This window comes from Pteropus medius, unplaced genomic scaffold (genome assembly GCF_902729225.1).
Source record: "Pteropus medius unplaced genomic scaffold, Ma_sr-lr_union100, whole genome shotgun sequence".
Lineage (NCBI taxonomy): Eukaryota > Metazoa > Chordata > Mammalia > Chiroptera > Pteropodidae > Pteropus > Pteropus medius.
The window spans coordinates 714,567-737,879 of record NW_024341754.1 but is presented as its reverse complement, the minus strand read 5'-3'; the positions used below and the strand labels follow the sequence as shown (position 1 = coordinate 737,879).

The window sequence follows — 23,313 nt, the reverse complement described above, 5'->3', positions numbered from 1 at the left end:
CCAGACCCTCTGACTTCCTGTCCAGTGCTCTTCACTCTGCACGAACACAGGGTGATGTAGAGTAACAGTGGTATATGACTGAAACAGGACCACTGTGTCAGTGTGAATTTGAGAAAAAGATAAGAAGGGAAACAAAGAGTTTTCAAGGAGTCTATGACCTTAAGTTCTCTACGTGGGAATAAGGGTGAGTGAAAGGCCTATCAAGAAAAATCTTTTAAAAAGCATACAAAAGCACATGATATGACCTGCCCTAATCAAAGAAGAAATAAATAAAAAATGTGAAAAGGCCTTTTTTTAAAAAAAAAAAAAAAAATGTTTTAACATAAGAAAGTTCACATCTCAGCTATGTTACTGTGATCACAAACAAGTTACCTTTCTGGGCCTCAAGCCTCCCATCTATTAAAACGGGGCTGATAAAAAATCTGTCTCAGCAGCTGTGGTATGCTGTCTGGAGCACAGCAGCAGCTCAGTAAATGATGGCTGTCACTATCACCATGGAAAGTTGATGGTGAGGTACCTACCTCTCAGGATTCTTGATCTCTTCGGTAACATAGTTGAGGGTATCCCAGCCCGAATAGGAGAACAGAGCTGAGTACAGTGCCAAGGCAATGTCACCCATTGCAAATGATGAACCCTCAAAGGAATTCTCAAAGTGATTTGAAGCTCCTGGAACCCAGAGAATATGGAAAGGCAGAGGGATTAGTAACCTAGCCCCAACCTCAAGGCAATCCAGTGAAGGAGTGAAAGAATTTGACAATAACAGTAGATAAATGGCTTTCAGGTTAAGAGACCTGAAAGAAAAATAATACTGATTGGTGACTGACCACCATCCAAAGAGCCTTTGATTCCCAAGCAATTTTGGCAGCAAGGATCCTAGTGAAGGGATCAGGAACAGAAGAGCAACATCTACAGTGATGGGCCAAATGCAGGGGATCTAGACAGGAAGGACTCAGGGTGACTTTCTAGGAGTAGAAGGGCTGGGGAACAGGAGTAATGCAGTTCTGTCCTGCCCTGCAAGCTGCCAGATTCCACCCCTTTTCCAACACCAGAGAGAGCAGTTACGGGGTGAGAGAAGGGCAGGGTTCAATATGCCCGGGTCAACAGAGTAGTTGTAGGAGAGGTGTTCAGACCTGGAAAATGGAGAGGAGTGGGTATGAGAAGTTCATTTCTGCCCTTACCCGCTCCAAGGAGAAAACAATCGTGGCCATAGCACTGGGCTTGACTATCTGCAAAAGCCACCTCCCAGGGCATGGCTGTCAGCCCTTTTGCCCTGATCAGCCTCCTCTGGGAATCTGGGAAGCAGCATGCATAGAATTTAAAGGACAGGCTTAGGTTCAGTCTTCCTGAGTACAGATTTCAGCTCTACTACTTACTAGCTAGGGACTTGGGCAAGGTACTTAATTCTGCAGCCTCAGTTTCCTCATCTATAAAATGGAAATAATGGCACCTACCAAATGAGATAATGCACTTAGAGGAGTGTGGCTCATAGAAAATGCTTAACAAATGTTAGCTGCTATTATTATTTCTTACCCTGGCCAAGTCTAACAATGCCTGCGATGATGACGGCGATCAGAGCCAATACTTTAGCATAGGTGAAAATATCTTGTACCATCGTTCCCCACTTGACATAGGCACAGTTAATGAAGGTTAAGAGACCTGAAAGAAAAATAATACTGATTGGTGACTGACTCTACCATCCAGAGGGCCTTAGGCTCCCAAGCAATTTTTCTAGTACCAGTCACTAAAATAGACATTTGTCTAAAGACAGAAATGTTGGACTCAGACCTGCTCCATATAGGAAACCTCTGTCTAGAAGATCCTCACCATTATCATTAAAAGGCACCTGCTGAACATCTGTGTACACAGCACCACATAGAAACAGACACACACGCACACACCCTCAGCAGGATGACACGAATGGGAAACATAAAACAAAGTGACTGTGGATTTGCTTACATACAAAAGTGCTCACAGCAATGGGAGGCAACTGGTAGCTATAGGAGAACAGTGATGTGTTCCAGCTGTTGGCTCTGAACTGAAAAGTCACGGTTTCTCTCTCCTCTCCATCCCTCTAGCCCCTGATATGGACTCCAGGTCCCAGCACTCTGATGCCGTGACATTACTGTTAGTCTTCAAGAGTCCTGTTTTGACTTACCCAATGTCTGGGCCAACAGGTCAGGACATGTGGCCAAGGATTAGAATGGAGGCCAGACTTCCTGCTACTGCCTGCCAGGACAGCTACTTGTTTTTAATGCTTAGAAAGATTCTCGGAACCAAGGTTCCTATAGGATGGGGACAGGGCATTTATTCTGACTGGACAATGCAAAAATAAGAGATACAAACAAACATTCTTCAAGTTCTTCTACACTGAGGCAGAGGCAATCCCTTTACCTGGATGAGCTTCAGTGAAGTTCATGGATCACCCTTTGAGCCTAACCTATGGCTTCCGCAAGGCCTGAAATTCTTTCTAAAGTGTTATGTAGCTATGTCCAAAGCATATGCATTTTTCTAAGAAAAAGGTCCATCGCTTTTGTCAGATCTCAGAGAAATCCATTACCCCATAAAAAGTTACAGTCCACTTCAGAAGCAGAAATTCAAGTAAGGAAGCCCACACATGCTGCGAGGTTGACCAATAGCCCCAGGATGTCGCAAGGAAGAAAGTCAAAAGAAACAATTCTGAAACTCAGAAGAATGTTCCTCTGAACAATCCCCCATCAATCTTTAAACAGGCAGGCAGGCATGCACATTCACCGCACCTTCCCCACTGTGGCAGACTGAATTGCTTCACTGCTCCCTCCTTCCTAGCTCAGCAACTGGAGCACGAGAAGGATGGCTTTACAGCCTTTCTCCAAAGAGTTCCAAGGGCAAGGTCAGAATCAGTCTGCCTTATCAGTGGAGAAAGTGAGGCCCAGTGCTGGGCTTGCCGCTTCAGGCCACCAACACAGGAAGTACTCCCTGTCTCAGTTCTTGCAGTAGCGTGTCCCTCAGTGTCCCTAGTCCTCCTGTTTTGTTGTGCCCTGGCCTCAGCACACTCTGATCAAAGGCTACTTCATCCCAAGAAGCAAGAAAGACCAGCCTCTCAGAATAGCTGTCCTTTCTTCTGTCTCTACCTCCTCATCCCTTATACCCTTCCTATTCTGCTCGCTGACCAAATTCTCTACTGCTCTTTCCAGAAAAGGGATATTCCTGTCCCATATGAACACTTACTTTTCTGCCCAATAAACAAGACAATAAACAACCAAATCTTATCACAGGGCTGGCCAGATATGCACCCATAACTCTAGGCCACCCCTGTGCTAAGTTAATAATTAAAGATACAAGTATACAGTCTGCACAAGTATCCAACACAATGATCAAAGTGCCTGTATCTTACCCTCCACAAATCTCTCAAATCTGTTGATCCTCCCTAGCCAGTCACCCATCCTTTACTCCCTACTGGACTTCTGCCTTCAGACATCTGGTAGCCTTTATGTCCCTTCTCTCTCTCCTGTAACCCTTACCCCTGGAGCTCTGCTGCTGGCTTATAAATAGAAGTGGAGCTAGGTTTCCAATTAAAAACACAGGGACAACTGATGCTGCCTTAGTCACAAGGGAATGGGATCCCCTAATTTTAAAGTTCATGGTTAGCCCTTAGAGCGCAACACCAAACGAGAACAGGCTAAATGGACTAGTTCTGGTTCAGAGTCAGTCTGCAGCTGCGTGCCACAAGGTTCTGTTCTCAGCTCTATCCAGGGATGTAGGCACAGAAAAGTCAGCTCATTGTCCTTTATTACGACAAATTGTGAAAAGAAAATACATGGATTTGTTTACATTTTAATCCCTATTGCAGGAGTGGGGAGAGAGGAAGTAGATAGGGTAAAAGGAATCAAATATGTGGTAATAGAAAGAAATCTAACCATGGGAGGTGAACACACAATGTAACATATATATGTCTTACTGTTAAATTGTACACCTGAAACTTACTAGATTTTGTTAACCAATGTCACCATAAAAAATAAATAAATAAATAATCCCTATTGCTTCTGTACTCTATTCCCATATCCATCCATTTGTATATCTCCTTTTACCCACCAGTTCCCCCCGACCCCCACGCCTGAACCTTATTTCTCAGCCACTGTCCCACCATCTTGCCCTGATCTGCCCTCTGTATTGAATGAAGTTTGAATGAAGAAGGGAATCCTATGGAAAGAAACCAGAGGATTTGGTTTGAATGAAGAAGGGAATCCTATGGAAAGAAACCAGGAAGCAGAGAAACTGCCTGAAGAGAGCTGGCCCTCACCTTCCTCAAAACCCAGCTTCCCCCAGGGCCTCTTGGTCATGGAACAGGAAATGGGTATGGCAGGCAGCAGTGCTGACTGGGCTCTTTGTCCCACCCCCAGAGGATACAGCTGACCAGAGGTCCCAGAGCCCAGCCAAGTACAATGCTCCTCAAGTGGAGCCCAACCTCCTGCTTTAGAGGCAGGGAAAGGGGAGACCATGGGGTTAGAATATAGAGGCAAATGCAAGTTAACCTCAAGGACAGAGATGGCCTACCTTTCTACCTCTAGGTGCATTTCTGTCTCCACCCAACACACTGCGCCAAGTCCACAGGAAGATGGCCTGAAAGCATTGAAATCACCTTGGACCCTTGACTCAGGTGCAGCTCCATTCCTGCCCTTACCCTTGCTCTGGAGAAAGGAGAAGCAAAAAAATCACTATAATCATCTAAAGAGATGCTCCTGGGTGGATAATCAAACCCAGCCTACATGGACTTCCCTGGAGTAGGAGGCTAAGGCCCAGCGTCAACTCTGGAACTAAAAACCAGGAAAGCACCACCTAGGTTGATCTAGAACAGAACAAAGCTTGCAGGTCCACTCAGGATCAGATGCCCAGATTTATTTAGATGCCCAAATTAACCTATTTCCTATTTAGAAAAAAAAAAAAAGCGTAGCTTGCTGCCAGCATTAATTTATTTTTACATAAACAAGCTCTTTGAGGCTGAAGTAAATCTGACTTGTTTTCAATGTGAAAATAAAATATAAAAACTGTTCTTGGAGTTATTTCTAAACGAAACTTGTCTCTAATCCGAATGTAACAGAAATGTATGTGACAATCAGTATTCAATAATTTTTTGTGTGCGGTAAATTTCAAAGCACGGAACAACACAAAGTGGAACATCATGTTCCACACACAATATTGCGTCAAACTTTAGGAGTAAAGTTAGGACTGTAATCCGCAAGTGTTCTCAGGGCAAACAAGAAAGGGGTTAAGTGAACAAGTCAAACACAAAAGAGTACATATCCTTTACATCTATTTACAAAAAACAACAACAACAACAGGCAAAACTAATCTACGCTACTAGAAGTCAGAACAGTGATTTCCCTTCATGTGTGCTTAGGAGGTGGGGTGGAGTTGTTATGACTGGGTGGAACACAGGAGAGGTTCGGGGGGCTGGTTTCTTAATGTAGCTGCTGGTTACACATGTGTGTTCAATTCGAGAAAATTCATCAAGCCGTACACCGATGTGCACTGTTCCTTTGATATATTACACTTGAAAAAAAAATAAAATTGAACAAAAAATGAGGTTAACTTAGAATAGCTTATTTTCAGAGAATCCATAGAGGTTATTAGAGATTCTCCTTTCTTCTCATACTTTGCTAACCAGCTTTAACAGATTAGCCTAGAATTTAGGCAAGAATCAACTTCAAATTATCAATGCAGAATGCTCAGAATCTACTTCTTTCTCTTTCTTGGAAAGAAAATTATCACAGGTTATCTCCTGTGGTGGGCAGAACAATAGCCATGGGAGGCAGTAGAATCAGTGTCAGAATAATGTGATGTAAGAAAGACTTGACTCACGACTGCTGGCTTTGAAGATGAAAGAGGACGACCATGAGCTAAGGAATGGGCAGCCTCTAGAAGCTACAAAAGGCAAGAAAATGGATTCTCCCCCAGAGCCTCCAGAAAGGAACATGGCACTGCTGACAGCTTGATTTCGGCCCAGTGAGACCCATTTCAGACTTCCAACCTACAAAACAGTTAGATAATAAATTCGTGTTGTTTAAACCACTAAATTGGTATACATTTGTTACAGCAGCAATAGGAAACTTAATACATCACTCAACAGCTTCTTTTTCACACCCTTCCTGTTCTCTAAGATCCTGGGAATGCCTGGTGGTGTTCTGTCATCTCAACTAATTATAAATTCTTTCCATTTGTCTGCAAGTGGGTAGTTAAGAACATTAAAACATTTAAAGCAATGGTATGCATTATTACTATCTCCTTAACTCTCTTGGTCTTGCTTTTTCTGTTGGCCTAAATCTGTTGTCCTGTTAGTTTTTTTTATTGAACCCTTTCTAGGTTAGCAATCCTCTGCTAGGTAAAATTAGAAGAAACATGGGACTGTGGCCTTCTTCTTTCTTGCCACCATCTATTATCATAGAACTACCTGCCATGCCCTTGCTGTGCTCTCTCTGAATATTCCTCTCAGAGCCTTTTATTGTCCTCGGTCACTTCTTCAGATCTTACTTTATGCTGGGCATTAATCTTCAAGACAATCTTCTTGCAGTTCTGGGCCACCCCTGTATTTAGTCTTGGTTACATCACTTCTCACCATCTCTTATGTATCTTGTTTCTAAAAATCTAAGCTCCTCAAAAAGCAATGTGTTCAATCACATTGGTTTCTTTAGATGGCTCTCCTTTTCTTCCTAAATAAGATAATTTTCAACTATGGTATCGGAATTTCATTTTGAAGAAGCTCCTGGGGTATTTTTTGTTTTTTTTTTTTATTTTTCGTTTTTTGTTTTTTAATGCCCGGTTAGGAGATAATGCTTTGCCCTAAAATTTAGAATGTATTTCAGAGAAAGCCCAGCATTTCTTTTTCTGGGTAGTACAAACTCTGAGCAAGCACAGTCATTTCCATACTTCCACATTCCCCCTGGTTATGTAAAATAATAGTAATAATTAATAAGTTCTCATCCTTTTGATATTCATATTGAAGCCTTTACAGGTAAATGATATGATGTCTTGGATTTGCTTTAAGTAACCTCGTGGTGGGGAAAGGGGGTATTTGGATGATAGATAAAACAATATTGATAATCATTCATGAACCCTGGGAGTTCATCATATATTCACTCTACTTTTGGATATGTTTGAAATTTTCCATAATAAACCGGGTTTTGTTTTGTTTCTGTTTAATTTATAGAGGTACTCCTAACAGAATGCAACTTTAGCAAAAGATGCTCAGGTTGTTGAGGCTTCCATCACTACCATATTTTCCCTTTTGTACAAACTTTATAACTTTTATTAGGAAAGCAAAGTAGTCTCCCTCTGATCTGATGGTGTGCAGTCTATGCCCACAATTACATCATTCCTATTTCTTTTAGCTTTAATCCTCATTCTCTTAACCATGCTTATTTTCTTAGGATGAGGATATACATACTTCTATGCACTATTACTATGGGAGACCTTAAGGAAAATTCCCTAAACGGATCCTGAGAGCCTCTGAGATCACCATGTAATAATTCTTCTTCCCAAGGTAAGTAGATGAGGTTAACAGAGGTTGGTGTCCTTGTGCCCTAAGAGGTGGGCCACATATCTGTAACTTCTGTTTAGCTATAAGAAAAAACCCGCCTGCAGGCAGAGCTGGAAGCAATTCTAGGTGGTACTGTCCTTTACATTCATTGGGGAAGTAAAATTCTTTGACAGGGCTCTGTATCTTGAGGTACTGAAATTTCCCTCTCACGTCAGTCAAAGGAATCAAAACATGACCACCTTGCCCAGAGGATGCAGCTATCCCTTATTATAGCAGGTCCTCATTCAAGTAGACCTCTCTCTAATATACTACATCAGTCTTAGCTCTTCTAGAAAACCCACCACTTTTGAACAAAGTATACTCTTGCATGCCATTTTCTAATCAAGTATAAAACTGTTTCCTCCTTTAGTAAAAGTAAAAACAAATATGTTTATTAGCCTTAAATGTTTATAGATGAGTCCAAAAGCGTCATTCCCAATCTTCTATCCTATTTTTCCCAAGTGCATTACTGAACAAGTTTTCCACCTTTATCTTTCTATATAATACCTTAGCCTCCAAAAATACCCAGATTTTTACTTGTATCTGTCCATTTTTCTCCTTTCCTCGAAAATTTCAGTTTAAAGCCTTATTAAATATATCTCTCCCACTCTCTATGAAATCTGTTCTGTACTTTGCCAGAGTCTATCTTTCTGGTATCTTAGGATTTATAGTCAGGCGCTCTGTTCTCTGTTCTTTTTTCCTTCACATATACAGCCTTCAATTGACAGAGGGATGAAAATTCCACCTGCCACTCAGGTCACTATCTTGAACTTCAAAGTCACCAGTGACACATCTCAGGTGTCTTCTGACTGGTGATATCATTCATCCCTTAAGAGGCAGAAGGACAGCAGTCTGTGGGCTTAATTGAAATAAACAAGCTCTTCATCATGTGCTTAAGGAAAACCACACGTCTCTGCATTAGTCTGGTCTACATGTAGTCAGAGTCACGTTGCTTGGGGGTAGCCAAGCCCCTTCACTGATATGCTTGAGCCTGTTAATACCCACATGTCTCTCTCCAGAACACTCTACCACTGTTTCCTCAGAAGAATCTGATTTAAGTTCTCTGAAAAGCCTCAGATCTGTTACCTAAGCCAGACACTTCAAGTTTTTCCTCCTTTTCTCTACTGCGTGTTTTGTTTGTATTGTCTAATGCTGGTTTAGGATACTCACTACACCTTAAAAAATCACTTTTTCTTCCTGGCTTCCTGCAGATGATCCTCAAAGTCTTTTACCTTTTAAGGCTAGAGAACCATTTTGCTTACTCAGGAATCATGGGTGAAAGCATCTAACGAGAAGACACAGCAAGCATAAACCCTATGGGTCACTGGATCAAATTCTTCCTACTTTGCCTCCTGGAACTCAGTCAGCACTTTGGTGGCCATGGCCCCGAACCATGCTGAGGAGGCAAGCAAGCAATCTTCACCTGCAGGCTCTCATATGAAACTACTCTATCTGCTTCCTTCTCAAAGCTGGCTAGTCCTTGTGAGTTGGATCCTTCCTGGTTTCCTCAGCTAGATCCAGTTCAGGTCCTCAGAAATAGGACCCCAAGCCTGAGTGCACATCAGATTCACCTAAGGAAGGTTAATATGCAGCTTTCAGGTTCCACCCCATGAGTTCTGATGCAGAGGGTCTGTGATAGGGCTTTCCCAGGGGAGTCTGATGATCTGCCTGCTTTGGGCGTGTTACCTTAGGAAATCACATGCAGAACAACACTAAACCCTTCACTTAACTCAGCACCTTATCCATCCTGGCTGCACACTGGCCTCACCTGACAAGCTTTAACAAAGTCCAGAGCTCAGGCTCCAAGCAGGCCAAGGAGGTTAGAAACCGGGGTAGAACCTAGGCATCAGCACGTTCTCAAAGCTCCCAGGTGATCCTAAAGCATGGTGACAATTAAGAAGCTCTCTTCCCAAGGCCCCCATCATTTCCCCTCAGCAGCAACTTTCTGCTTCAATTTACATTCTCCAAGCCAGTTCTCATTTTTCTACCCAGTGGTACAGACATATTTGGTTAGAGGAAAGGGAAGGAGGGGAAGAGGCCATGAGTATTTTTTTTAAACCCCAATTCCAATATTCAGCCAGGGTTGGGACCCACTGTCGATAGGTTCCTTCCTTGACCTCTTCTAGGCTATCCCCTTAGTAGTCTCTTCTGAGGCAGAGGGAAAGAGAACAGAAAAAGAAAGAGACAGGGAGTGAACCTCCGAAGAGCCTTGAGAATCAAACCAGCACAGAGCTCTACCCTCATCACTGCTGGTGAAGAGTTTGTTCCAAAGTTCACACTGACCCCATACCAGAAAGAACCCAAGGCTCTGACTTCAGCCTGTTTGTTGCTGTGAATGTGGAACATGAAATGAAAGCTTCCCCCACCCCTAACTTAAAGTGGCTCTTGAAAAACCCCTCTGGGAGAGATAATTAGCTTCCAAGTATGAAGTTCAAAGGGTAAAAATCAGTTGGGGGCCCAGCATCTGGCTGTTCTACCTCATTAGCCACAAGTACATGAAGTCAGTTGTTCTGGTATCAAGAGAAGCTGCATGGGACACGTGGCCACAGCTCTCAGACAAACACACAGAGATCCGAAGTCCTTTTCACTCCACAAGCAGCTTTAGCAGACTCAGGATGAGCTGTGTGTCCTCCCCTCTGCCCAGTTCCCATAGAGGCCCTCAGCACCCCACCACCCCACAGAAAGCCAAAAGCACGCAGTGCCCTTCTCAGCCAAGCTGAATCTAGAACCATGTCTTCTGTTCATTCACCCAGCTGACCCTTACTGAAGCACCTACTACATGCAAGTCACTAAGGTCAAGTGTCAGAGACACAAAGACTACAGTAGACTCTTCACAGGGGCCCTGAATATGTGTTGCTGGCTGACCAATACAGTAGGCAGACTGAAGATACATTTTAATAGGAGGTTAAAAGTCCTGTTAATGAAAAGCAAAAAACTAGACCAAAAAAACTATGTCACAGGGTGGACAAATGTAGGCAAGACAAGGCAGGAGCAGAACCTCACGAGACTGCTAACAGTGGGCCAAAGCATGTCAGCTCTGAAGAAAGAGCAGCTGGAAAGCTGGACTACTGGATACCTAGCTCTGATTCTGCCAAGAGAAAAGTTCCACCTCTCCTGCAAAGAGGAAAAAGAGTCTCAGCCCTCCTTTCTGATCTCAGAGCTACTATAAAATTAAAAGTAAATGTCTTATCTTTATCTTACAATTGAGAAAACTGAGGTCACTCAGGCCAGGGGCCAGCTCCAAAGCTTGTATACATTCCACCACTTCCTGTGCCTCCCTATTTAAATTCAAGGATTGTGAGACTGGGAATGAGATTATCTCCCCTGGGGTAATGGGGTTTCTGGCTGCAGAGAACTGGAGCAAGCTCAAAGAACTCTTTAAAAAAGAAGAAGAAGAAGAAGAAGAAGAAGAAGAATCAGCCTCCGTATAGGCCATCTGCAAACTTCTCTAGTTAGGAAAAGTAACCATTTACAGTACCCCGGACAGAATAGCAAGGTTCCTTCCGAACTCAGAACTAATGCATCTATCCATCTATCCATCCATCCATCCAACAAACATGCATTGAGCACCCACTGTGCTCCAGGCCCTGTACGGGCTCTGTGATTAAGACCAAGTCCCCAGCCTTCACAGAAAAGTGAACATGGACAACCACAAGAAAGAAAATATGAAGTTCACTGAGAGACAACCCATCCAGGCTGGGGCAGTGAAGGGGTTGCAGGTGGGCACCAGGACCACTGTTATCTGGACTGAGTGTACAGAAGCTGGTGCTGGGGTTGAGGGAGAAGAAGAAGAATTCCTGGCAGAGAGGGCAACATGTGATTACCTTGACAATGAAATCAGCAGTGAGTGAAATCACCTACATGTACAAAAAATTTTAGCTAAGCAATAATCGGTAAAAGACTTCAAGGTCTATTAGCAATGCTAGCCTATCTAAGGCTGTAGTTCATTGGTAGTTCTAAAGGAAGATTATGCCTATAAAGGGACAGCAAGCCACTCTGACGGGAACAGAATCCATATTTGCTCTCTTGAAATTGTCACCATTTAAATAAAAAAGGACAAAGTACAAATCAGTAGTTGATAGATGATCACGGGGATGGGGAGCATGGCATAGGGAATGTAGTTAGCATATTGGCTAGGTGGAAAACCAGAAGAGAGAAGGGGCAATTAGGGCGATCATTTTACAAACTATATAAATGTCTAACCAATGTATTGTATACTTGAAAGAAATGGAAAATAAACAAACAAACAAACAAATAAATAAAGGATGAAAGTACGACAGAAATATAGTTCATGCCTCTATGAGGTAGCCAGCCTATTATACAGATGAGCAAACTGAGGTTTATAAATTTAACCGACCTGATTCCATGCTCTTAACCATCATGCATTGCTGTCCCCAAAGGGATGATGGAATCTTCTTCTCTGTTCAGGAGAGAGTTGATGACTCAGGGCACCCAAGCATCCGGCTTTGGAGAAGACCTTATTGTAGGGTGATAATATTTCAACCAACTTCTCCAGAAATATGCCCCCAAACCAACCGAAGGCAGGTTTAAGTCTTTCCCATAAACTCTTACTTCAATCTTGGTCCCTCCCTCTAATAACTACCCTTCTTGCCTTCAGAGTCAATGTTTCAAAAAGTACATCTACATTCCCTCCCCTTCCCTTGTCTGACGCCACTCCACCACTCCACTGAAAAGACTGACAGCGTTTCCCTTGATCTCCTAATTGCCAATTCCGAGTGATGTTTCATTCATATCTTACTTAACAATTCCTCCAGACAGGCTACCCTTGGGTATACAGCCCCTCCTCTGGGCTCCCACATCCTCATACTTAACCACACTGCATTAATTCTAATGCCGTTTACATAACTGTCTCTCCCATCAGCTGTGAGCTACAAGAGGGTAGACTGAGTAACAGTCATCTTTGTATCCCCAGCACCGAGCCCTGAACTAGGCACATAGTAGACACTCAAATTTCACTGGATGAATAAACTCTGAAATCTGACTCCACCCTCAATGCCCTGAGATTACAATGCCTCTTCAAAATCACCAACGACATCCGTGTTGATAAATCCAAGCAACTCCACTCCTTATTGAGCTTGACCACTTAGCAAATTGGACACTGTTGCTCTCCTCAAATTGCTCTCTTCCACATACCATCTCCCATTTCCTGCCTATCTCTCTAGGTGCTTCGTCTCCACCTTTTTGCAGAATATCTATCCCTCAATAGTGGTATTACTCAGAATGCTGTCTTAAGCTCTTTTCTCCTCCCTTTCTACATCTTGTCCCAAGATCATCTCATCTGCTACTGAGATTTCAATTACCATGTACACACTGATGATTCCCAAAAGTATATCATTAGCCCAACTCTCATGATTCCAGATACATATGAATATCCAACCACCTACTTACTGGACATCACCAGGCACAAACTCAACCTATCTATCAATTTCTCTCAAACCTACTCCTTTAGAATTCTCCCTATAAGAAACTGGCCTCACCAACCACCCAGTTGCCTGCGTCAGAAATCTGGGCATCTTATCATAATCAAAAACTTCTACCCTAATCTAATCAGCATCCAAGTCTTAACCAGTCTCCTCTTCCCCAAAACATGGCTCTAGTCCAAGCCACCATCATCACTCATTAGGATCATGGCAACAGCTTTGTAACTGGTCTCCCTACTTTCAGTCCTACAAACCAAAGCCAAAGTAATTTTTCTAAAAATCCACAAATTCTAAAATCTAAATCACATATGTCACTCTCCTGCTTCAAAAACCTGAAGTTTTTTCATTGCCTTAGGCGAAATCTACCAAACTCCTAAATATAGTTCTTGCAATAGATTGTATTTTCCAAAGATATCTCTACAATATCTCCCATCCCACATGCTTTTCATACAATGTGACTCTGACGCTCCATCAAGAGGTAAAGTCTGTGCCTCTTGAAACTGGATGGTCTTCTGTGACTGTTTCTACCTCTAGAATATAGCAGGAGTGACACATGTGACTTCAGAAGCTAGGTCATAAAAGGCAATGCAGCTTCCTCTTGCTTTGCTGGGACACTCATTCTTGAAGCCTTCAGCTGCTAAGTAAACAGTCTGATTGCTCTGAGGCTGCCATTATGTGAGGAAGTTCAATATAGCCCATATGGAAAGACCACATGGAAAGGCCCTGACTGGAAAAAAAATAAAGATGCCCAGCTAGTCCCCATCTTCTTCAGCAACCCCCCTGTTCCAACTCCTGCCACTATACCATCTGAATACCATCACGAGACCCGGAGCCAGAACTGCCCCACTTTAGGTGATTTGTTTCATAACAATAATAACAAAGAGTTTATGAAGCCCTGAAAAACCTATCCTACGACCTCCATCAACCTCTGCAAGTCAACTCTCAACATTGCTTACCTTAAACTCAATACTGTAGTCCACCCCGAACTTCTTTCAGTGTCTTAAAGATGTCCTTTCTTGTCGTCAAGCTTTCGTACGTTCTGTTCTTGCTACCTGAGATGCTCCTCTTCCCTCTCTACTCTTGGTTAATTCTTCTTCACCATTCAAGTGTCACCTTAAACCTCCTTACAAAGAATTTCTAAACTCCTAGTCAAGTTCAGGTCTCTTCTTGTGGTTCCCTGTGCCTCACAAATCACAACACTCATCATAATCCATGGTAATCTTGTGTTGGGTTGCCCATGTTAGACCTGCCACCGGTATGTGCGCACACATGCGTGAGCACACACAAACATAACACATGCACACACATGTGTACACACCCAATGAGAGTTCCATAAAGACAATGACTGGCACTGGGAAAGTGGCATGTGTTTCATGAATATTTGTTGAATTCTCAGTCTCCAACCCTATCTCTTTCCTGATCTCCAATGGGCACATCCACCTACTACCCTACAAATAAATTTCAAATTCAACATGATTCCATCCTCCCCTACTTGTAAATGATGTTGCTACTTACCAGTTGCTCAAACCAGAAACCTCTTCTCTTCATTCAAGGAATATTTATCGAATTTCTCTCTTTGTTTCTCTGCTGGAGACACAGTGGATCATAAGACAGGCTTGGTCCCTGTGGCACAGAACTTACAGGCTGCTGGACATTTTCCTTGTCACCTACCTCTTTCCTATACCACACATCTCATTAAGTGTCATTGGTTGTATCGATTATACCTTCTAAATCACTCTCCTATCTGTCCTTTTCTGGAGACACCATCTCCTAAATAAGCTACATCTGCACTGCCACTGCCATAGTTCGAGCTTTTGTCATTTCCTGCCTAGATTGCTACAAAAGCTTCCTAATTGGTGTCTCTGCCTCCAGCCTTGCTCTTATGTCCCCTGCTTAAAACTCTTCAATGGCTCCTCATATGCTTTAAAATAAACTCTAAATCCCCTAGGTTTGCCTCATGTTCTAGCCACAACCTTCCTTTGTCCCCTCACATCCCACAATTCCCCACACACTCCACACCCTATACTTTTTCTCACCTTTGTGCTTTTACATTGCCTTTCCCTGTGCCTAAAACGTTCTTGCCCCCTACTTCATTTAACTGATATTTACTGAGTTCCTAGCACACAACACACACTGTTCTAGGTGCCAGAGATTCAGCAGTGAGCAAAACAAAGTCCCTACTCTCATGATGTTTACACTCAAGAGAGAAAAACAGACAATAAACAAGTAAATAGTTAATGTCAGGTGGTGATGAGTTCTATTTTTTTAAAAAAGGTGGGAAACTGAGAGTCACCATTTTAAATAGGATAGGTCTCTGGTAAGGTAATACTTGTGCAAAGATAGGAACAGAGTGAGGTAATAAGCTCTGAACCACCTAGGGAAAGAGCCTTCCCAGCAGAAGGAACAATAATCATTCTAATTCTCTGCCCCACAAGCAATGTCTCAATTGCAAAACCCCTAAAACAGGAACAAGCAAGGCAAACTGGAGGAAAAGCAAGACAAGCAGTACAGCCAGAGCAGAGAGAGGGTGAAAGGTCTGAGATGAGTGAAAGAAGTCAGATAAAGTAGGCCTCGCAGGCCATGCTAAGTGGGTACTTCACCCTACCCCCTGACTCCTTTGCATCCTTCAGTGTCAAGTGCAGAAATAATCTCCTGAATAAGTCGCACTCCACCCACTCCCAGCACTTAACCATACACAGTATGTTTAACTGACTATTTTTGCCCATTTCCACTACACCATAGTTCTCTTCAGCAGGGGCTCTACCATTTAGCTCCATGTTATACAGAACCACCATATTCAGCAAATCATCAAAACATTCTTCCTTTCTTTCATCCCATACCCCACAAGCGATTCCCTGTTACTAGATTGGTTTCCCAGTGACGCCGGTACTAGGAAGCAGGTGCCTTGAGAATGAACACATGCCTTCTGGTCATTAGAAATTATACATGTACACTCATTATTGTACATTAATAAACATTACCATTTATACAACAGCCTCTTTTTTAGGTGAGAATCAGTTGGTGAGAAAAAGATCAACTTTGGGTCATGATGACCGAGGGAAGGCGCTGCTCATGGAAGGGTCTCATGAGCAGCCCAGCAGAAGCCCCAGATGTCTCTTCTGACTCATCACTCAGCCCGCCTTCCCTACTTCAGATGGAGGCTCTATCACCTCCCATCTGTCCAAGTTGAATCCTTAGCATCACCACTGAGAGCTCCCACAAACCCCCACATCCAGAAGTCCTAGAAATTCCATCTTATACTACTGCTGTATCTACTCCCTCATCTCCCTTCCAAAGGTCCTGCCCACACTTCATGTGGACTCAGGTTTCAGCTCCCTAAACTGGTCTCCCTACCTTCTGCCTCTTTCCAAAACACTCTCAACATGCCCACCAGAGTTCTTCCAAGCAAATCTGATTTTACTTCCCCACTTAAAATCGATAGCTCCCCCTTACTTTCAAGATAAAGTCTAACCTGTAAGGGACCATATAAAACCCTCCCTAAGCTGGCCTTGGGCTATATTTCCAATCTCTGCCTCTGCCCTATCTCCTACTCCACATTCCAGTCCTACCAACTACCTGCAATTCTCTGAACAGTCTGTACCTTTTGGCACCTCCACACCTCTTTCCATGCTGTTATCCCTGCGAAAAATGTCTTAGGGGACATTTTTTTCAAAATTCAGTTCAAACATTGTGTTCTCTGTAACATCTTCCTAAGCTCTCCTCCCCACAAGAAGAAAGTTGTCCCACTTGCTCCTATGGTGCCCCTGCCGCCACACCTATTATATTGCATGACAATTATTTGTTAACATGTCTGTCTCCCTCCTGGACTACTTGGTTTTCTCCTTAAGGGTTATGATTAGATAGGAATATTACTGCATAGGTTGTATCTGGACAGAATGTCCTCAGAGTTCTCAGCATCTGACTTGTCCTAGGTGCTCATTAAACAATGGCTGAAGGAAGAAACTCATGAATCATATGTCCCTAAATTCTCACAATCTTGGCTACCCTCCTAACCTCTCCCAGATCTCTATGTGCTTCTGAATTTATTAGAGATAGAACAAAGTCCCATAAGCAGCCAAGAAAGATAGTAATAATTATCATAATAATTATCAATATGTTACATTTAAGTCATGATTTCTGGTTTTCACTGAATCTGATTTCATTCGTACAGTAGCCTGGAAGTAAACAGTCACTGCGACTTGCCTAAGGCCACACAGCTATTGAGCCCAGCCTCAAATAAAAGTCTGCTGCACTTTTCACTTTACCAGAGTTGTCTCAAATATATGCCAGAAATCCATGCACAAAACTCTGTCTTCTATTCACTGGGGATCTCTGCAGACTAATCATCACTGCGATTACTTTGCACGTATTTGTACAGGGGTGTACATGTGTACGTGTACGTGGGTGTACAAGAGTTGGAGTACATCTCTATTCCCAAATTAGAAGCAGTAAATTAAAAAAAGGTGACTGATGGAGGTGACATGAGGCCAGAATCATGGAATGACATCTGTCAGAGATGACAGAGATTGAAATCATAAAAGAATAAAACCTGATGAACTGAAGTCAGGCCAGCAGTCTGAGGCCAATGAAGAAGCAAACATTCATCTCTACCCTGGTGGCCTGAGAAGGCCTCATAATCATACAAGAATTGAGACATGTGATAGTAACCCCAAGTCATCAAAAGAAATATCACATTATTAGACAAGCAGATACATCGTTGGTTTTAAAGAGATTTCAACAAAGATGGTTGAAATAAGAAAATTCCGGTGTTTAAGGGGATGCAGCCACTTAGAAATTTTACTTAGAATAACCCTTACTCTACACAAAATGTGACTAAATACCCACATTCAAGGGGCCCCCAAAATTGATAGATCCTAAAATTAGTTTCACCAGTAAGTCAACCTACCAGATCATCTTTAACAGTTTTCAGAATCTAGCCCACAGTGGAAACTCATGCATACGCAAAAAGATATTCACTGGAGTATTATTTGTAAGATTGAAAAACTGGAAACAACTTAAATGGCCATTAACAGTAGACTGATTAGTTAAATAAACAATATCCTTAAAATTAACTTGGAATAACATGAAGTATTTTTTTAAGTAGATCTATAATAGAAAAGAATGTCACTGATAAATAGTAGGGAAAAAGCAAACGATAGAATTTTATGTATACTATGCTCCCATTTTTGTAAAAAGAACAAAACTACATCTCCTGAAGGAGCAAGAAAAAAATCAGGAAGAGCACACAAACTGCTAACGATGCTTACCATGAGAAGCTGGGTGAAGGTAAAAAAAAATGTTCTATACATTGATACTGTTCAAATTTTCACACAAGGCATACATTAATTTAAAAAAAAAAAGTCTATGGCCATGCCACCCTGAACAAGCCGGATCCCGCCTGATCCGGAAGCTAAGAGTCGGACCTGGTTAGTACTCAGATGGGAGACTACCTAGGAAGGTCAGATGGTGTCGGCATAAAAAAAATAAATAAATAAGGGATCGTAAACTGACAAGGTCCTTGCAATCTGTAAGGTCAACCAAGGATTGCCTCGCCTAAAAAAATAAAATAAAATAATTTTTTAAAAAAGCATTTGTCAGAGGCATGCATTCCTTTCCATCTCCTTCTTACTGGCTGACTGGATTCACATGTGGGCCTCTGCCCTGGCGCTCCACCCAACATCTCCTGCCCCAGCCCCACTTACAGATACAGGCAGCAGCCAGGAGGCGGCCAGCAGCATAGGGAGCGAAGCAGCTAGGGAAAATGGGCTGTACCATGTAGTTGGCAAAGGTGATGGCGATTATGGCCTGGCTGGTGGGCTCAATGATGAGGAGAGAGGTCCAGAGTCGGATGAAGGCAAGGAGCCCCCCGAAGGCCTCGAGGATATAGGCATAGCTGGCCCCAGACTTCTTAATGGTGGTGCCCAGTTCCGCATAACAAAGCGCTCCAAAGACAGAGAAGAGGCCCCCCACAGCCCAGATGACCAGGGAGAGGCCGAAGGAGGCACTGTACATGAGCACGCCCTTGGGGGACACAAAGATGCCTGAGCCAATCATGTTCCCCACAATCAGGCACACCCCATTCAGCAACGAGATCTCCTTCTTCAGCTTCACCTGCTCGGGCCCTGAGCAGGTCTTCTCATCCAATGGGGTGGCATCCCCAACGTGCTGGGAGGCCACTTCATACTTAATGCCGTCAACCATGGCGGAGGAGAAGAAAGACTTCACCAGCTTTCTGGCATTGCCCTCTAAGAAAGAATGATGGAGATATATATCAGGTGGTTGGCAATTGCATAGAACCCTCTCCCATCCACCATGTCAGAGAACTCTCTCTTGCCTTCCACCTCCCATTAACCTCTTCTTCTCATACTGGCTCAACAAAACAACCCAAACTTGAATTTTTAAGGAAAGGCACTCATCCCCAGAGAGAAAGCATCTGTCTCTCATTGTGAGGATGGTGCTGCCTACCTGATTTACAAAATAGAAAAATAAACCATGGTTCTATCTAAGTCTGCTGTGATAAGGGACAGGAGGATTAGGCAATCTGGCAGTTCCCAGGTGTAACTATGATTTGAGCTGGCATTTTTCAGCCTTACTCCAAAAAAGTCCATCTTCCCTCCAGTTTCAGGCTCACCTGTCTGTCACCTGTGCTGAGATGCAACCGGAGAAACCAACCTTACAAGCAAATAATCTGTGGGTTCTCCTCACAACACTGCTCTTTTTCCCCAAGGACACTAGCTAGCTCTGGCAAACTTAAAGACTTCAGAGATCTCTTGCTGGAAACCCACAATTATTCCCCTACTCAGGCAGCATCCCTTAACAACCCTTAGGTGAAGTCTTCAGTTCTAGCAAAGGCCCCAGCAGCCCCACTCCACCTTGAAAGAAGACAGGCTATTCTCTTTTCATTGCTTCTCCTTTCCCAGTCTCTAGCGTTCCAGAACTCCTGCCATCAAATCCTTCACATCGGCATAGTTGTATCACCCAAAAAGTATGAATGAGAGAAGTGTGATCCAAATGTATAGCCTAACCTAGAAATGGTTGCAGTCAGCTGATGACCACTATCCAAATAGGACTTGTTGCTGGACAGACAGCACCCAAAGCTGAGGCCAAGAAACAGCTGAAGAGGGGCAGCTGATGCTGGGCACCGCAGAGCAGCAGACAGCTGAGAGAAAGACAAGCGAGGCTCGCCAAGCAGATGGAGAGATATCAGTGCTTAGAGGCACTGGGAGAAGAAGTGATTGGACACCGCAGCAGCAAAAGGGGGTACGGGCAAGTGAATAGGGCTGAAGGAGAGGGTGGGAAGCACACTCACTACCTGGCCAAGAGTGTAAGCAGGCTCCTGCGATGGCAGCAGCCAGCGGAGGTCAAAGAGTTGTGTTCTGACGGCTCCTCCTTCTCAGCCAGCAGTAAAAAAGAATGGCTAGGAAAGTGCTTATGAATTTAAGTTAAATCAAGGAGTCAGGAAGGGCGGAGGGGGTGAGGGCGGGGGAGAGGAGTATTAAGCAACTATCTGGGTCCAAGGTTCACTAGCCCTTCACCTCCGCAAAAAGGGCAGCTAGGAGCTCTGGGCTCAGCACTTTCTGTGATAAGAAGGTGCTCCCTCAGGGATCTCCTTTGACAGAAGACAGAAGAAAGGACCATCAGGTTGGTGCCGCTCTGCAGCCCAGGGCAAATTGTCCCAGAGCAAATTAGGCCTGTTCCAGGACAGGGCAGTAGCTAAGAAAGAATGCATAGCCCTCTCTCCTAGTCTTTCAGGCTCCACCCTAGGCTACTTCTCTCTCTTCTCAAACAAGAAAGGCAGGAGAATTGCACAATGTGACACGAATGGTTGTTCACAAGCTGAGATTAGAGGAAATGTGAGTGCAACCCACGCATCTCGTGATTGACCGTCCTAAGAGAACTCTGCACACTTCCTCACACACATTGAGGGGTGGTTGCCCCTAAACTTGGTCCATTACCCCAAGGCTGAGCCTCAAGCTATTTCCAAGGAAACAAGGTCAAGAAATGACACTCAAAACTCTGGCTGCATCCGCACACCCACGTGTGACCTTTCATCCTCAAGAAAACATACTAGGATCTTTGGGGTAAGCATAATTCCTATAAACACTGTTCCCAAATACAAGTTTACTCCGATTTCCTAAAAATATGAGGAAATAAGATTTCACTGAGCTATCCTGGACAAGCCCAGAACAGAAAGAAGTTGAATATTTTTTGGAAATCACAGATTATTCCACCTTTACAGTCTATTTAAAACTGGTATTTTGAGTCCTTGTACTGAAAGACATACACTCTATCCATTCTGAAATCCAACTATCTGTCCCTTCTCACACCCTTTCTAAACAAACCTCTTTGGTTATTCTAAAACCACAGAATGAAGATCTAAAAACCCTAGGGGGCCTTATCTGTACTGTACACCATCCCATCCTAGCCCCTTAAACTCTTTTTTTCACGGAGAGAGGGATCCACGTGTTGGCCTTCTCAGAGAAAATGCTTCTCCTAAGCCACCCTCACAAATGTCTGAAATCTGTGGATGAAGAAAGAGATTCTATGGAAAGTAACCTCACAGGGTAATCTGATCATAAATTCCTAACAGGGCAGGTCATGATGGGTAGTCATGCCCCAGGCATATAACTTCTTTGGTCAAAGGTTTATCTTCAACTTAAGCAAGCCCTGTAAGATGTTTCTGTGCATGTAGGTGCCCTTCAGGGGCCTCCTTCTAAGAGATGATCACCCTCAAGAGAGCACTTAATCTTAACCTGTAATCTGATCCCTGCCTTGCTTTCTCCCACCTCCGTGTAATCTTCCTAAGGTCCCCTCTTTAATTTCAAATGCATAAAAGAAACTGTAAAACTGTTATTCTCGGGAGCATTTGAGATCTTGCTCCCCAGAATATGTTGTCAGTTTGTCTCAAACTCATAATAATTCTCTACAGGTTTGGACCATTCTTAAGTCAACAAATCCATCCAAAGGAGACTTCTTTTCTTCCAGCTCCCCCCTAAATGCTCCTAAATATAATAATAATAGCTGTCATTTATTGAACACTTAGCCAGGCCAAACACATTGCTAAGCACCTAAATGCTTTATTAAGTCCTCCCTGCAGCCCCTTAAGGCAGGTGCTAAGTCCCATGTCAGAGTGCCAAACTAGTGAGGGCACTGGCTAGGCTAGTCAAGAGAGCCCAAGCTCTTAACTAGCACTGTGCTACACCCCAACCTTCCCACCCCCTCCAACCTACCCAGCCTCTAGGACTTCTTCAGATGCTTCCCTAATCAATTAACTGGGGGAGGGTGTGATTAAATTAAAAAGGAAAGCCTCTGCCCTCCTTCAGCCAGAAGCCTAGACTATCCAACAAAGTCCATCTCCTTCCTGGTGCTCCTCCCCTTTCTCATCCTTTTGCAGGCAATGACAAGTCCTCCTGGCAGCACTGCAATTGCTAGGGTGCCCACTTCTAAAGCAAACAAGACACGCGGAAATACATCATCACGCCTGCCCTTTTAAGACCAAATTCACTGGCACCGAGGGGTGGGCATGTGTCCTAATGGGACGTTAAAAAAAAGGGGGGGGAATGAAGGAGGGATAAAGGAAGGAGACCGTGTGAGGGAAAGTGGGGAGAGAAGAGTGTCAGGTTTAGTTCCCGGTTAGTAGGATCTGAAAAGTGAAGTCCCAGTCCTGGAATCTAGGGACAGAAACCCAAACTCTGGCAAACAGCATACCCTAGCGGCCTGACCAGGAAGGGCTAAGGGTAGAACCTCCTTCCTAGCCTACTCTTCACTTGGCCCACACAAACGGGGTAGGGGGCGGTCCTTCACAGAAAAGATAGCCCCTCTTTTCTCAATCACTACCTAGCACCAGAACCATGGGCAGAAAGGCACCATCTTTGGCAGCTCCCATTCCTCCCTGAGACTCTAGCTCATGGGTTAAAGCTTCCACCAGTCAGGCAGCGTGGGACAGGCAGGACCTCTTCTAAAGGGCTCTTCTGCCCCAGGCTTTACAAAAGAACTCTGCAGAGTCTGGAACCCTATGAAATGTCAATGTTCCTGATACGCAGCATCCTTTGTCTCCTTCCCCTGTCTGAAGTGCATTCAGGATCTAGTGATTACAGGACAACACACTCATCCTATAGCCTGTAGGAGAAGTTTCAGATTCAGGGGTTCAGGAAATGCAGGCAGCAGGGCCCCCAGCATGCCTTGCCTGGCACAGCAGCCAGTGGAGCCCCTCGCCCTGACCCTACCCATGAATGGCAACACCAAAAGACACTTCCTCCAGGAACCAGCACACAGTTCAGGGTCTTGGCTCGTCTGTCAAGCTCAGGGAGCTAGATGTAA

The 23,313-nt window shown here is 43.8% G+C and overlaps 1 protein-coding gene across 5 annotated transcripts in view; it reads right to left on the bottom strand.

Moving 5' to 3' along the window:
• SLC7A7 (solute carrier family 7 member 7) overlaps positions 1 to 23,313 on the bottom strand; it is a 30,435-nt gene that overhangs the window by 3,757 nt on the left and 3,365 nt on the right. For 2 of the 5 annotated variants that reach the window (XM_039851876.1, XM_039851903.1), the window contains 3 exons: positions 18,696 to 19,238; positions 1,531 to 1,656; positions 522 to 666 (listed from right to left, as the gene is read on the bottom strand). In XM_039851876.1, coding sequence (XP_039707810.1) covers positions 522 to 666; positions 1,531 to 1,656; positions 18,696 to 19,194 — 770 coding nt within the window. In that variant the 5' untranslated portion in view covers positions 19,195 to 19,238. Of the gene's footprint in view, positions 1 to 521; positions 667 to 1,530; positions 1,657 to 5,838; positions 6,008 to 14,508; positions 15,208 to 18,695; positions 19,239 to 19,865; positions 19,947 to 20,305; positions 22,167 to 23,313 lie in introns of those variants that run through there. The other 3 variants (XM_039851895.1, XM_039851886.1, XM_039851911.1) reach the window with 3 other exon arrangements.